The 13,055-nt window shown below is 51.0% G+C and overlaps 1 protein-coding gene across 1 annotated transcript; it reads right to left on the reverse strand.

Annotated features, from left to right (window-relative positions):
• Positions 1–8,091: 8,091 nt before the first annotated feature.
• RGS16 (regulator of G-protein signaling 16) lies at positions 8,092–12,377 on the reverse strand. The gene is made up of 5 exons (XM_009275886.2): positions 12,298–12,377; positions 10,888–10,989; positions 10,133–10,194; positions 8,628–8,794; positions 8,092–8,364 (listed from the first exon to the last, which is right to left on the reverse strand). Exons 1-5 carry the CDS (start codon positions 12,375–12,377, stop codon positions 8,164–8,166), a joined length of 612 nt encoding a protein of 203 aa, XP_009274161.1. The 3' UTR covers positions 8,092–8,163.
• Positions 12,378–13,055: the final 678 nt, after the last annotated feature.

Raw genomic sequence — 13,055 nt, forward strand, 5'->3', positions numbered from 1 at the left:
CAGGGGTTTGGGGTTTCTTTTGCGGGGGGGGGAGTTTGGGTTGGGTTTTTTTTTTATTTTAAGCTTTTCCTCACCTTTTGATAAATCCATCCAAATGAGGAAACTAGCCACGCTGCTTAATTTCACCCAGGGAACTGCTGAGCTCCAGGTCCGTTTATGCCACAGCCAGCGTGTTCCTAACTGCACCCATGCAGGCAAGCAGGCAGCTGCCCGCTACCCAGGCAGCAGGCGCCTTGTAGGATGCTCTGTGTAAACACAGTGCCGCCCAAGGGAGCCCAGTCCTCCAGCCTGTCCCATCCACCTGCAAAGCGTGTGCAGGAAATACGTGAAGGAACCCAGGCTGTGATGTGCCACCCAGTTCCCCTCACTGCCCTGTAACGTAAGATGAGCTCGCCAGCATGCAGAGCCCATGCAACCTCCCCAGCCACCTCCACCGAACCGTGCCAGCTGCAGGATTCAGACCACACTTGAAATGACACTGAAACCACATCAATTAATTCACATCTGGCTTTCCACAGTATGTTGGTACATGCACAAACTGGGCATCTGCATATGTGCACGGAGACATGGCTGGATGCAAACACGAGGGCATGAATGCAGAAAAGCACACCCTAAAGGGATGCATGGATGCAGTCCTGCACGTTTTACATGCATACCCAAATCCTTATGTACCCTGCATTGCTTGCTCACATCTGCATGCCAACATTCACAAATGCATTCACAACATTCACAAATCCTCTGAAAAGCTCTGCCGATACAGGAGTCACATCTTTGTACCTAACCGTCATATTGAGCATCCTGCTTTCCACAGCATGCAGCACATCCACAAGGTCTGGGAACATCCCACGGTCTCTGGATGCAGTTTCACAGAGTGTGTGTTGCCACAGGAGACCTTGACACAGCCCCACAGGGACAAAGACCATGAAAACTCAGGGAATGATCTCAAATCACTGTCAAGATCCCATTTTAATTCACAGAAGTCTGCTGAACTCGACAGCATCTCTCCCAGTTTGACCAGAGCTGGGGCTCTACCTGCCAGTGTTTAGCTTCCCATTTGCAGGCTGGAAAAGAGACAAACAAGCAGAGCAGGGGCACATCACAGGCTCAGAGCCAAAAATAAAGATGTCCAAAAAAAATCAGCATTACAATACATAACCATACCCGTCACCCAGCCACCCAAGTACAAAAGCCTTCTTCAGCTTGCTGATTTAATTCAAGTAGTTCACATTATCTTATGGTGGGAAGATGAAAAACCCCAGGATGGTAGGAACCCAAACCCTAGGATGCTAGGAACGAGGTGTTTGCAACCTGCAGGGCTGTGGCAGAAGTATCCTGTGCCTGTACACCAGCAAAGAAGGATTTGCAGGTAATGCTTTCCCTGTCTCTCATCCCTGATTCAAATTGCTTTCCATAGAGTCATACACCACAGCATAAATTCAAACTCTCAGTCTCTGTGACAGGCAGTTTATGGGACCTAGAAGGGCTTCAAAGGTTTTCTAAAGCATGGGAATCACAGGGCTCCTCTCCACAACCATTCCTGTAGCCTCTAGGCTATGTAGTTGCTGCCGTATTTGCACTTCTGCAGAGTCCTTACTTGCCCACACACACAGAGGGACTCAGGAGATGAGCTGCAGAGTTACAGGCAGCAGGAAAATCAAGGGCACAATTAAGCAAATCTTCCTTTTCCTCCATCCTGATGGACCTACACCCGTTTTGCAACCCTTCCCCTGAGATAACATCTCCGAGCATCCATGCCCTGGCCACCAGCCACAAATAAACATGAGCTAAAACACAGCAACAAAAACTGCCTGCCAAAGTCAAAATAATTGTTAAAGTAGCTATGAATAGTAGGATGGCTTTTTTCTTCATGTTCCCTGTAATTGCTTCGTTATTATATTTCCAAATGGGAATGTCCCAGGGTTTATATGCTTGGCCATGCTGATGTGACTTTCAGTATTGGAACACAGCCCTGGAAAATAGTCTACAGAAGGATGCAATTTAAACACTGACAGGTGATGCTGTCCACACAGGAGCATCAACCACATTTCACTTTACCACAGAGTATTTGTACATTTTTTAATCCACATTTGCTACCTTTTTAGACTGCTGCTCAATCCTCATCACCACAAAACCAGACCAGCACATCTGCCAGCAGGAATGGGCTGGGAAGAAGAGGTGAGGGCAACAGCAAGGCAGGCAGGGACCTTACTGAGCAAGGGCACTGTGTCCCAGACCCTGGGCAAGGAGAGCAGAGCAGGTCCATTGAAGGCATCCCATATCAGCCAAAATAGGTCAAACAAGGAGCCAGGCTGAGGACGTGAGCTTAAATACATTTCCTGAGCAGCTGAGACGGTTCCCCCAGCAGCGTTTCTCCCAGCTGTTTCTCATCCCCTGCTTCTCCCTGCAGGCTGAGCCCAGGTTGCAGCTGCACTGAGTCAGAGCTGCCCTCCAGCACAGGCAGCCCAGCCCTGGGGAGGCAGGAGGGCTGCAAAGCCCGGCGCTGCCCTCAGTGCCCCAGAAGTGTCAGAAAGCGTGAATATTATCTTTTTTTTTTTTGCAGTTCCTGAGGCATCCTGTGGGTAAGAACCCCTGCACGCAGCTGGACCGTGTTGGCAACCTTGGCATTTAGCTGCACACGTAGTGAGAGGGACACAAGCTGTATGGAAACACATCACACGTGATTTCTGGTGCTTTATTTGGGGGCAGGGACCTGAGCAAGGGCACTGTGTCCCAGACCCTGGGCAAGGAGAGCAGAGCAGGTCCATTGAAGGCATCCCATATCAGCCAAAATAGGTCAAACAAGGAGCCAGGCTGAGGACGTGAGCTTAAATACATTTCCTGAGCAGCTGAGACGGTTCCCCCAGCAGCGTTTCTCCCAGCTGTTTCTCATCCCCTGCTTCTCCCTGCAGGCTGAGCCCAGGTTGCAGCTGCACTGAGTCAGAGCTGCCCTCCAGCACAGGCAGCCCAGCCCTGGGGAGGCAGGAGGGCTGCAAAGCCCGGCGCTGCCCTCAGTGCCCCAGAAGTGTCAGAAAGCGTGAATATTATCTTTTTTTTTTTTGCAGTTCCTGAGGCATCCTGTGGGTAAGAACCCCTGCACGCAGCTGGACCGTGTTGGCAACCTTGGCATTTAGCTGCACACGTAGTGAGAGGGACACAAGCTGTATGGAAACACATCACACGTGATTTCTGGTGCTTTATTTGGGCCAAGGCTGTGAAGGTGAAAGCTGCAGAGTGGGAAGCAGTGCGATACAGCTGCTTCCTCCTTGTCGGCTGGCACAGGGGCTGGCAGAGCACTGCAAAATGCTGGGTAAAGTGTTTGTGGTATTTGAAATGGCTCAGTGCATCCCCTTTGCTGGTGGGCTTCCTTCAAAAACACATTTAAACAACATTTTCTAGCATTTATTTGCAGACTGTCTTTAAAAAACGAAATCATGGATATACACACATGCGCATGCAAACAAATACGAACTTGCCTGCATATGTGTGTTGTTATGCATGGGTATCCATTGCAGTGCATGCAACAGAAAGCTCAGCATCCATACACCTATACATGCACATCTACCTGCCCAAATACGTGTCTTTGTGGGGCCACTCGTGCACGTATGTACATGCCCTAAGGCTGCTTGGTCCTGCCAGAGTGGGGACCCCCGGCCGCAGGAGGAGATGGGGCAGCTGAGCAGCGATGCGACCCCACTGAGCCGCTGCTGGGAACATGCCGTGTCCCAGGGAAGAGGGAAACGGGTGTTTTTTTCCACCAAATAAATCCACCCCCCATCCCGGCTCATGGAAACCTGGCCCTGGAGCAAGTATGTGTCATGCCCGGGGGGGGCCAGCGCTAGCCCCGACGTTTGCTCTCTGGAGCTCAGATCTTCTCTGCTGCTTCCAAATTCACAGCCTCCTCCACCCTGGGAAACTTCAGTCGTGGTTTATTGGAAGCAACCGCAGCCGACCATGCCCAAAGGCAGTCGCGGGAAGCTTCGGCTCCTCTTTCTCAATGCAGTTTTGTGGGTTGGTGGGTTTTTTTCCTCCCAAGGCTTTGAAGGTTTTGTTATATTACCACTGGCTTTTGCCAGCAATCGTGGAGGACACACTGGATGCAAGTGTGGTTTTATTGACTGTTTTCTCTTTGGGAAGCATCTCAGACTTGTAGAGATGAAACTACGCTGCAAATGGGATACTCCGGTATCAGCTGTGAAGTCTAAGCACTACCGCCGAGGCTAAGACTCAGCCTGGGCCATCCATTTCCGTGCACAGTGCATCAAGAATGGACGCAGCCCCAAATTTCCTTCTAAAGAAAGCTCAAAAATATTTTCATTCTAAATTTTTCTTACTTTTTTTGTTGGCCAATTTAAATATTTTTTTAATGGAGAATCGGTTTGAAATTAACTTCACGGTATGCAAGACAAAATATTCGTTTTTTTCTGTTAGAAGCTGCAGTTAAAAAAAAATAAATCATGATTTTGTTTCTGTCTGCTTCTAGACTGTTTTGCTACTCTCACCAAGTCTTTCATACCAGATAATTTAAATGCTTTCTGGACACCCTTCAGCTCATTTCTTCCCTCTGACATGCACTAAGATCAGATATACACGCAGACTGCTGTGATTCCAAATCGCCTGTCTTGTAAGACAAGGCCACGCTTAATGAAATAGTGAATAAAAGATAAGGGAAAGTTTAAACTGCCTTCCTCCAGTTAGGTAGACGACAAGTGTAGGGAATAGGGATGGAGAAGAGTCGATGTATTTTACAACGAATGATGATCCTTGGACCCTGTATGGCTGTATTAGAAGAGACATAAGGTGGTGTATAGATGCGGTTGCTTGTAAAAGGCTTTTTAAGGGCAGAGGCTGGCTTCTGCTAATAGTAATACCTTGGGACCTAAGTGCTCCTGAGTTAGTCACCTGTGATGCCAGCTCCTCCTCAGCAGTCCACTCACACTCTCCTCCGCTGACGCAGGCCAGTTAATTTTGGCTTCCAAAACACACAATAAATAGAAAGAAGACAACTTAAAAACATGTTTTGTTTGGGTTTTATTTGGAGCATTAACATCTCTGCACTACACTTGGATGCTCCCCTCCCTGCATTGCTCATGCCACAGGCAGCCCTCCAGTGCTCCCACGGTCCCTGGAGGTGCACACACCGCCATGCACCCCGCCTCCGTCCTCCCAAAGCAACCCGTAGGGACACAGGGGACTGCTCAGACCTCAGAGACAGCACATGCTGTGACAGAGGTAGGATGTTTTCTAATATCCCCTCCAGAGCCAGATTTCCCCCCTTGTAAATGAATTCAATCATCAGCTGAGTTACTGATAAAAATCAAATATTATTTATGACAGCAACCCAAAAGCAGTTTTTGCAAACAGCAGCCCTAGCTGGAATCCTCCCGTGCTTTTAAGACAATGGGTCTTACTGATATTAAATAGGTATTGGGAGCTGCAATCCTGTAAAGTGCTCAGAAAATGGCAAGCAATATAAACAGTACTGAACACGCTGGCAATTAATATATTCAAAACTTAACTTCTGCTTTCATTCTTGCTGTGAACTGTTCAGTTCTCTTCAATAAGCCAAATACCATGAAGAAGTTTTACTCTTCACAAGTCTTCCCCTTCCTTTCCCGTTTCTGACATTGCAACTTTTAAAGCAACTGTAAATGCCCTGTGAGCCATCCAACACACGCAGCTTTCTTTAGTATGCTTTGCAAGTCATCCAAAATTAGAATGTAAAAATTAATTGAAAGCCCACAACCAAAAAAAGTTGTCACAGTATTTTCCTCTTTACATTTTATTTTATAATGACAATGTTGTGTTAGTAATGAAAACGGACCATTGTGCATCGTTCACTTCAGTAACACAATGAAGGTGGTTCCAGTTGTAAAAATAAATAATAAATAAGAAAACAGCTAAAATTTCCCTGTAAACACAGCCGGGACCCACCGAGGCTCAGAGGTAGAACCAGGATGGGGAAAGTGGAAGAGGACTCAGAATAACGTCCCCAAACTGGTCCTCAGTCCCTTGCTCTGCTCAAACAGCCGCAAAAAGCCCAAGCAATCCTGTGCTCCAGCCAATGCTGGGGTGGGCAAAAGATGGTTCCCTCGGCAAGGAGTGAGTACCAGCGGGATAAGGACCTCCAGGTTTGGTCTTTACAGATAAACGGAGGCACATGTGGCAGCCCCAGGCTGTCTCAGTAGGAAACAATGCTGGTGGCAGGTTCCCCATGACCCAGCACAGGACACCCGTGGGCTCCCCATCACCCACCTATGCGGCTGCTGGCACCGTTGCTGCCAAATGGGATCCACAGCCTTCCAGGGTGGCTGTGGAACCCAGAAATCCCTGCTCAGGGGGGCTTTCTGAAGAGTTCATCCCACAGGTCTGAGCTGATGAAATGTCCTGCTGCCCCCCCAAGACACTGAATTCACGGCACACATTGCTGTTTCGCTTGGCTCCCCAGGCTTCTGGTAAAGTGCTGTGGCTGCAGAGTGGTTTCACCGGCAAAGGGAACACCAAGCCCAATTTTAAACCAGGGGAAAGCCCTAGGTTTTCTCTCCCATGTGCGAAAAATAAGTTTTCAATAGGATCACTCACCAAAGTGCCTGTTTTACATCACTATTCTCTGTCTAGGACAAGCTGCTAGTCTACATGCCGAGATGCCGTCCACATCTTTAAGGGGAGAAAGACAGCACAGACTGCAAAGCATCCTTTTACTGCCATCAACGGTCCTCCAAGCTCATGGGAAACCTGCCACCTTAGACTCCTCTAGCAGCCCTGCCAGACCACAGCTGCTGCTGCTGATATTCATGTACCTTGCTCCATGGTCATGCTACAGATCTGTCTGGTCATCTCTCAAGTTATTATACAGAAAAGGTGGGAGGCATGCTAAGTGCTACAGTATCTAAAATAATTTAATTTACAAACTCCTCGGAGCAAGGGATGTGTGTATGCTTTGACTAGTGCTCTTCTAATAAATATATATATATAATAATGATAAAATAAATAACAATAATAGTAATAAAAAGTTATGCATGTGACCTAAGATTAAGTGCAATCTAAAGGTCATGTAGCTTAAGCGAGGGATAAAAATGTCACTGCTAGGGATACACTGTACTGGAAGAAGGTGTAAAGCTTTGATGCAGAGCATGCATAGGAAATGGCAGAATAAGGATCTCAGGATCAGGAGAAGGCAGGCGCAGGGTCCCTCCGGCTGAAGATGCCATGTAGTCTTTGGACTTTTATTCTGGCCATTCCCTCATAGAAAAAGCCCTGCAGGCAGGTCTGGGGCGGTTGCCCCGGGCACTGCGGGAATTGCAAGCTCCTGTGCTGGCTCTGGAGCCAGCGGCTGATGCTGCAGGTCAAAGGCAGGGTCCTGAGAGCAGGCAGGAGCTGTCCAGTTACAGATGCTCAGGGGAATCTAGTCTGTTTTTAAAATAAATAACAATAATAGTAATAAAAAGTTATGCATGTGACCTAAGATTAAGTGCAATCTAAAGGTCATGTAGCTTAAGCGAGGGATAAAAATGTCACTGCTAGGGATACACTGTACTGGAAGAAGGTGTAAAGCTTTGATGCAGAGCATGCATAGGAAATGGCAGAATAAGGATCTCAGGATCAGGAGAAGGCAGGCGCAGGGTCCCTCCGGCTGAAGATGCCATGTAGTCTTTGGACTTTTATTCTGGCCATTCCCTCATAGAAAAAGCCCTGCAGGCAGGTCTGGGGCGGTTGCCCCGGGCACTGCGGGAATTGCAAGCTCCTGTGCTGGCTCTGGAGCCAGCGGCTGATGCTGCAGGTCAAAGGCAGGGTCCTGAGAGCAGGCAGGAGCTGTCCAGTTACAGATGCTCAGGGGAATCCAGTCTGTTTTTCCTGGGCTTGCAACTTAAATCCGATTTCTTTCTGTCCCTGCAGTGGTGGAGGTCTCTGGCCGTGCTGCAAGGGGAGGCATCGGGCGCACGCTGGCATGCAAGCTGTTCCCGCCTGCTTCTCTCCTCCAGGGAGGGAGGACCTGTCCTCCCAGCAGCTCGGTGAGAAGTGGAAGCACTTGAGGTCCTGGGGATCCTCCTAAAATGCCAGGACTTCAGCCAAAACCCCGCCACGCAGACCTCAGCCCTCACAAACCATCTCTCAGACTCTGCCTGGTCCCCCAGCTTGTCCCCCCGCAGCAGATTCGGGCTCGGGTCAGGTATGCGACCGCTTGCTGATGCCACAGCTGGTGGCCTGCTTGGTCATGTCCTGGTAGGAGGCAGACTTCAGAAACCGGGGGTAGGAGTCCTTCTCCATCAAGGTGCGGGTCTTGGCCTGGGCTTCATTGAAGCAAGTGGAGGTGGCACCCGAGAGGTTCTTCCGGGTGATCTCCCTGGTTTCGTGATCAATATTCACCTGCAAGGAAGCAGCGTCCACAAAGATTAACTCAGCGTTAACTCCCCTCCTATGGGGGGACGAAAACTGTTTTCTTCATCTTCAGATGAGGGTGAAGACACTCGCAAGCCTTTATATCCCTTCAGGTTGGTAGACCACGCGAGGTTGAAATGAAAGCTCTCATGAACAAGAGCATCTTCCCACTTTAATAAAACCCACTGGGATATTCTATTCCTTTCCCACCCTATTCAATGCCACGGGACAGAGGCAGAAAACGCTCTCACCTCCCTGGGCGCCTCACTTTGGACAAACTCCTCAAAGATCCTGTTGGCCTTAGAGGCCAGCTTGGTTTTTGACCGGGTCTTTTTGAAGTCCTCACATGCCAGCCAGAAGTCAAGGTTCTCCTCGCTGAACTCCGTCTTCAGGAAGGTGTGGAAGGCTGTCACCCCACCTGGGGAGGGGAGAGAAGAGCAGTTAACAGGGCAGAAGAGGGGGAGGAAGAAGATGGCTGCCAGACGCAGCACTGCCAGCGAGCATCGCCCTGGGAGCTCAGACCATGACATCTGCAGATTTCCTTTCCCTCCGGGCAAATTCCACCCTCTGAGACACTGCTAATTGGCCTCTAGACTCCAATAAAATCCTTTCCCACAGACAAGTAATCCTCTGGTTTTATTTATCTGACCTTTCTGTAATGAGGCTTCAGAGTATTTTCTTTACAGCTTCGGAAAAGAGCTAATTCTACCTAAGGAGAAATCCACTGAGGTATCAGTAAGCCTGCAGGAACCGAGCAGCAATGGCTTTATTTTTATTTCTCAGCTGAAATCTAGGGGGAACGACATGCTGAGGAGTATGGGAGAGTAATTGCAGCAAGGATTTCAGACCCAGGCTGGGGGGATGTATTAAGTTACAAAGCCGGAGATGCTTGCTAGCCATCACAGCACGTGAGGAAGGCTGGAAAAAAAATACGCCTAGCCCCGAACTAGCACTATGGAAGGACTTTCTCTTGCTGTAGAATAGCTTTTAAAGTAGACAACTACTTTTGTGTTAAAATTTGGCACTTCCACCATTGTGTACTTGCTGTAAAGCCCAGTGTAAGGAAGGGATTATGTGTGGGACTCAAAAAGAGGTCCCCTCTCTGGGTCTGGACGCACTGTCCACATGGGGGAGAGGGAGACAGCACCTTATGGGAACCCTGTGCATCACCATATGTATAGCAAATATTGGAGGGGAAAATAGCTACATGTAACTCAGTAAAGCAGCTGAATTCCTTCTCCCTGTGGAAGAGTCATCCCCAGAGGCACAGGACAAACAGACAGAGGGCAGCAACACAGTTTTCTGGTCGACAAAAGCCTGTGGGGAGATGGCTGCATTGCTGTGCAAAGGAGGACACTGAGAGCAGACACGCTGCCTTCTCCTAAGTGTGGAGAAAGGGATGGTCAGGGCATGGCGTGACGTTCCTCCTGACGGACTGCTGCACACGACAGGATGCCCACAACGATGCTCCTGTCCCGAGGCAGCAGCGAGGCGTTGCGAGACAGCGCTTGTGCCCCCCAAAAAGCACCCAGCCAGAAGAAAAGGGTACAGCTTCACAAGCCAGGCAATGAGCCCTGTGGATCAGCTCTGTCAGGGCAGGAAAGGGGCCTCTTTCTAAATCCTAAACCATCTCATTTGAGGAGGAGACAAGATTTCCTTGTACACTGGCTCCAGGCGTACAGTCACCCCTTTGCTCACTGGAAGCGTGTTTGTCCTACACGCTCTCACCAAGAGAAGAAAACAAGATCCTACTCACTTTTACTCTTCAGGAGCTGGTCAAAGGACTCCCTCCATTCAAGTACATCTCGTGAGGAGTCTCTGGAAAAGACAAAAGGACGTAAGGCTCACTGTCCCACCGACAGCAATACTCCTGCCCCGCAGCAAAGGATGGGAGCACTTCGGTCAAGCAGCCCCGTTAATGGGAGACAGTACAAGAAGGGAGGCAGCGGCACTCGGTAGGAAACCAAAGCGAGACCCCCGTATCCATTACCTGTGGACTCTCTTTCCTTTCTCCCTTTCTTTTACCTTCCCCGACGGCTCGCCAGACCTCAGCTCCATAGTGCAGCTTTGGCCAGGTAGCTTCTCTAGAGGATACTCAGAGGAGCCCTTTTCTGCTGGTACAAGCCCAGCAGATCCTCCTCTGCAAGAAGATGCCTTGCCTTCAGCAGCAATATTTAGTATTTTGTTTTTAATGCTGCCTGTGTTCCCTGGGAGTCCCAGGCAGTGGTCAGAGACACCAGGAATTGCGGGAGCCCTCTGAGTTTCTGGCCTATTGCTAAGGACCTGCTTTCTTGTGCTTAATGCCAGAGCATCAGTTCCCTAGTCTGATTTTATAACTGGTGGAGCTGGGAAGTGATCCGCCTTCCCTGCCTGCCGGGGTGGGACCGTGGGGAGGGCGAGCTGCATTCTGTCCTCTCTGCTGCGCGGATGGGCAGGAGCAACCCCCAGGACAGCCTGGTCCACAGGGACCTGTCCCGGGCTGAACCTGGGAGATAGCACTGCTTGGCTTACCTCCACCTGGAGCCCAGCTGCAACGTGCTGGAGGTTCCGATCCTGTGTCCCAGCTCCGGTTTATGAAGCAGGATCCCTAAGCGGGTCTTCAGATCCTTGGCTCTGCAAGGGAGGAAAGGGAGAGGTGGGACTGTGGGACTGCCAGACTGCTGCCGACACCCCCCCCCGCCTCACAGGGGCCACATCCCAGGGAGCTGACACAGCTCAGAGGGGCAGCCCTCGCTCCTCAGCTTCAGCTGCTTCTTTGCCTTCTGATGTACAAAATAAATGCTCCCCCAATTGCTTTTTCTGCTCCCTGGCAACCACGCTCAGCAGTGTATTAAGCCCAGGGGACTGTTTCCTCCCGCTTGCTTCCCAGGTAGTGCCGCATGCATTTATGAAGCACCGCGAGCTTTTTCCTCTGGGGCAGGTAGCAGAGCAGCTGCTGAGTGCCCAGCTGGAGCCCCCACCACCCCTCCCAGCTCCCTGGAGCTAACCTGGCTCCTTTTCCCATCCCCCTCTCCCAGCAGTCCTACACTGCTCTCAAAACACTGGAAAAACACAGCGATTGCTTTCTGCTCAGCAGAGCGGGAGTGTCTCCCTGCTGTGAGGCTGCTGCAGCAGGGCTGGTGCTCCCCTGCTTTTTTTTGGGGTGCCCCTGAGTCACCAGGAGCCTGCCACCACGCCATGGAGATGGCTGCACTCCCCGGTGGCACCATCCACCTACCCCATGCCTTCGAGACCCAGCGAGCCTGGTGGCAGCACGATGCTCCTGTGCCAGAGGCCCCTCTGCAAGAGCCTGGGACGCGGCTGCCTGTCACCAAGGCTCTGCGGCGGTGGCACAGAGGCACGTCCCTGCCAGGAGGTCTCTGTGGCAATACGGCAGGAGCTGCTGCTAAATTGGCTCCTCTCCCCGGGGTCCCCCCGAGGCAGCGCGCGGCCCCACCGCTATTTGTGTGCTGCAGTTCATTCAGGCATCCCAAGGCACTCATACAAAAATAAGCATTTAAATGTCAAGCCGGCAGCATGGGGCTCTGTAGCCATGTTTGGCAGGAGGAGCAACATGTCACTTAACATTTCAACCATGTTGACAAAAATAGTCCTGCTGCTGTCAACCTGAAGCAAGTTCTGCAGAGACGGAGCCAGAGAAACAACCTTTGTGTGTTTGTCCACCCAGACACACGCAGGGCAGCCCTATACAGCCTCCTCTCTCTCTGCATGTTTTACCTCTGTGCTCACCTCCTAGGGATGCAGCCAAAACAAATCATCCGGGCCATCCTTCACTGTGTGTTTCCTTGCAGTCTGCGCCCCAGTTTCTACTGAAACATCATGGCTGCAGCAGCAGAGGCTGGCCAGGCCACTCCAAAGTTAGGTGCATCTTTTCTGGCTAACCTCTGCATCCCAGAACTGCAGCGTGGCAAAGCCCCTTACCTTTCGAGGCAAGTGATGGGGAGCGTGGCTAACCCCCGGCACATGCTGAGAGCTGGGCACCCAGGCATCCAGCAACTCATCAGGTCCTTTCAGCAGCAGCAGGGGCGTGCAACAGGCAGCTGCGGCACCACCTGTGCCTGCGGTCGCGTGCTGTCAGCTGGAAAAGCGGCGAGGAGCCGTGCTTTATATCGGGTGGGAGGTGGGAGGGCTGGGAGGGGGACCCGGCATCGCTCCAGCCTCCAGCCAACCAAAAGCTGCTCTGGCAGCACCCAGCAAAGATAACAGCTTAGGTAGGTTTCTTTTGTGCTGTTAAGGGGGGGGGAGGCCCAGGCTTGTCCTTGAGCATCACAGTCATAACTGCTTCCTCGATAACAGGAAAAAATAAGCTCATTTCCACCGACGTGTGGAGCCTGCTGAGTAACCGCTGGCGGGCGGGTACGCAGATGGGGAGGGCAAGAGGGACAGGACAGACGCCGTAATTCATGGTAATTCGTCAGCTCCATCCTGCTGCCCGAGGACTTCCAATCTTCCCAGCGCTGCAAGGGCTGGCGTGGTAGCATCGCAGCAGCATGCTTTTCCCCGGGTGGATTAAGCAGGAGATGCCAGTCCCCAGCAGAGTCAGGCTGTTTTACAGCATCCCAGGGGCAGATGAAAAGCTTGGGGGAAGGTTTTGCACTCCCCAGGGCAATGCAATACGCCCCCCTTGCAGTGCAGATAGAGCAGAAGGGTGTAATGTTTCCACATCCCCCCCAAATTAC

Source organism: Aptenodytes forsteri, unplaced genomic scaffold (assembly GCF_000699145.1).
Source record: "Aptenodytes forsteri isolate BGI_AS27 unplaced genomic scaffold, ASM69914v1 Scaffold289, whole genome shotgun sequence".
NCBI classification, from domain to species: domain Eukaryota; kingdom Metazoa; phylum Chordata; class Aves; order Sphenisciformes; family Spheniscidae; genus Aptenodytes; species Aptenodytes forsteri.

What these genes read in the sequence shown, in the direction of transcription:
- RGS16 (XM_009275886.2), bottom strand. Translation starts at nt 12,377, where the DNA reads ATGAGTTGCTGGATGCCTGGGTGCCCAGCTCTCAGCATGTGCCGGGGG. An exon ending in CAGCTGGGCTCCAGGTGGAG is followed by an intron (nt 10,195 to 10,887) that starts GTAAGCCAAGCA and finishes TGTCTTTTCCAG; the next exon opens with AGACTCCTCACGAGATGTAC. An exon ending in AAAGTGAGGCGCCCAGGGAG is followed by an intron (nt 8,365 to 8,627) that starts GTGAGAGCGTTT and finishes GCTTCCTTGCAG; the next exon opens with GTGAATATTGATCACGAAAC.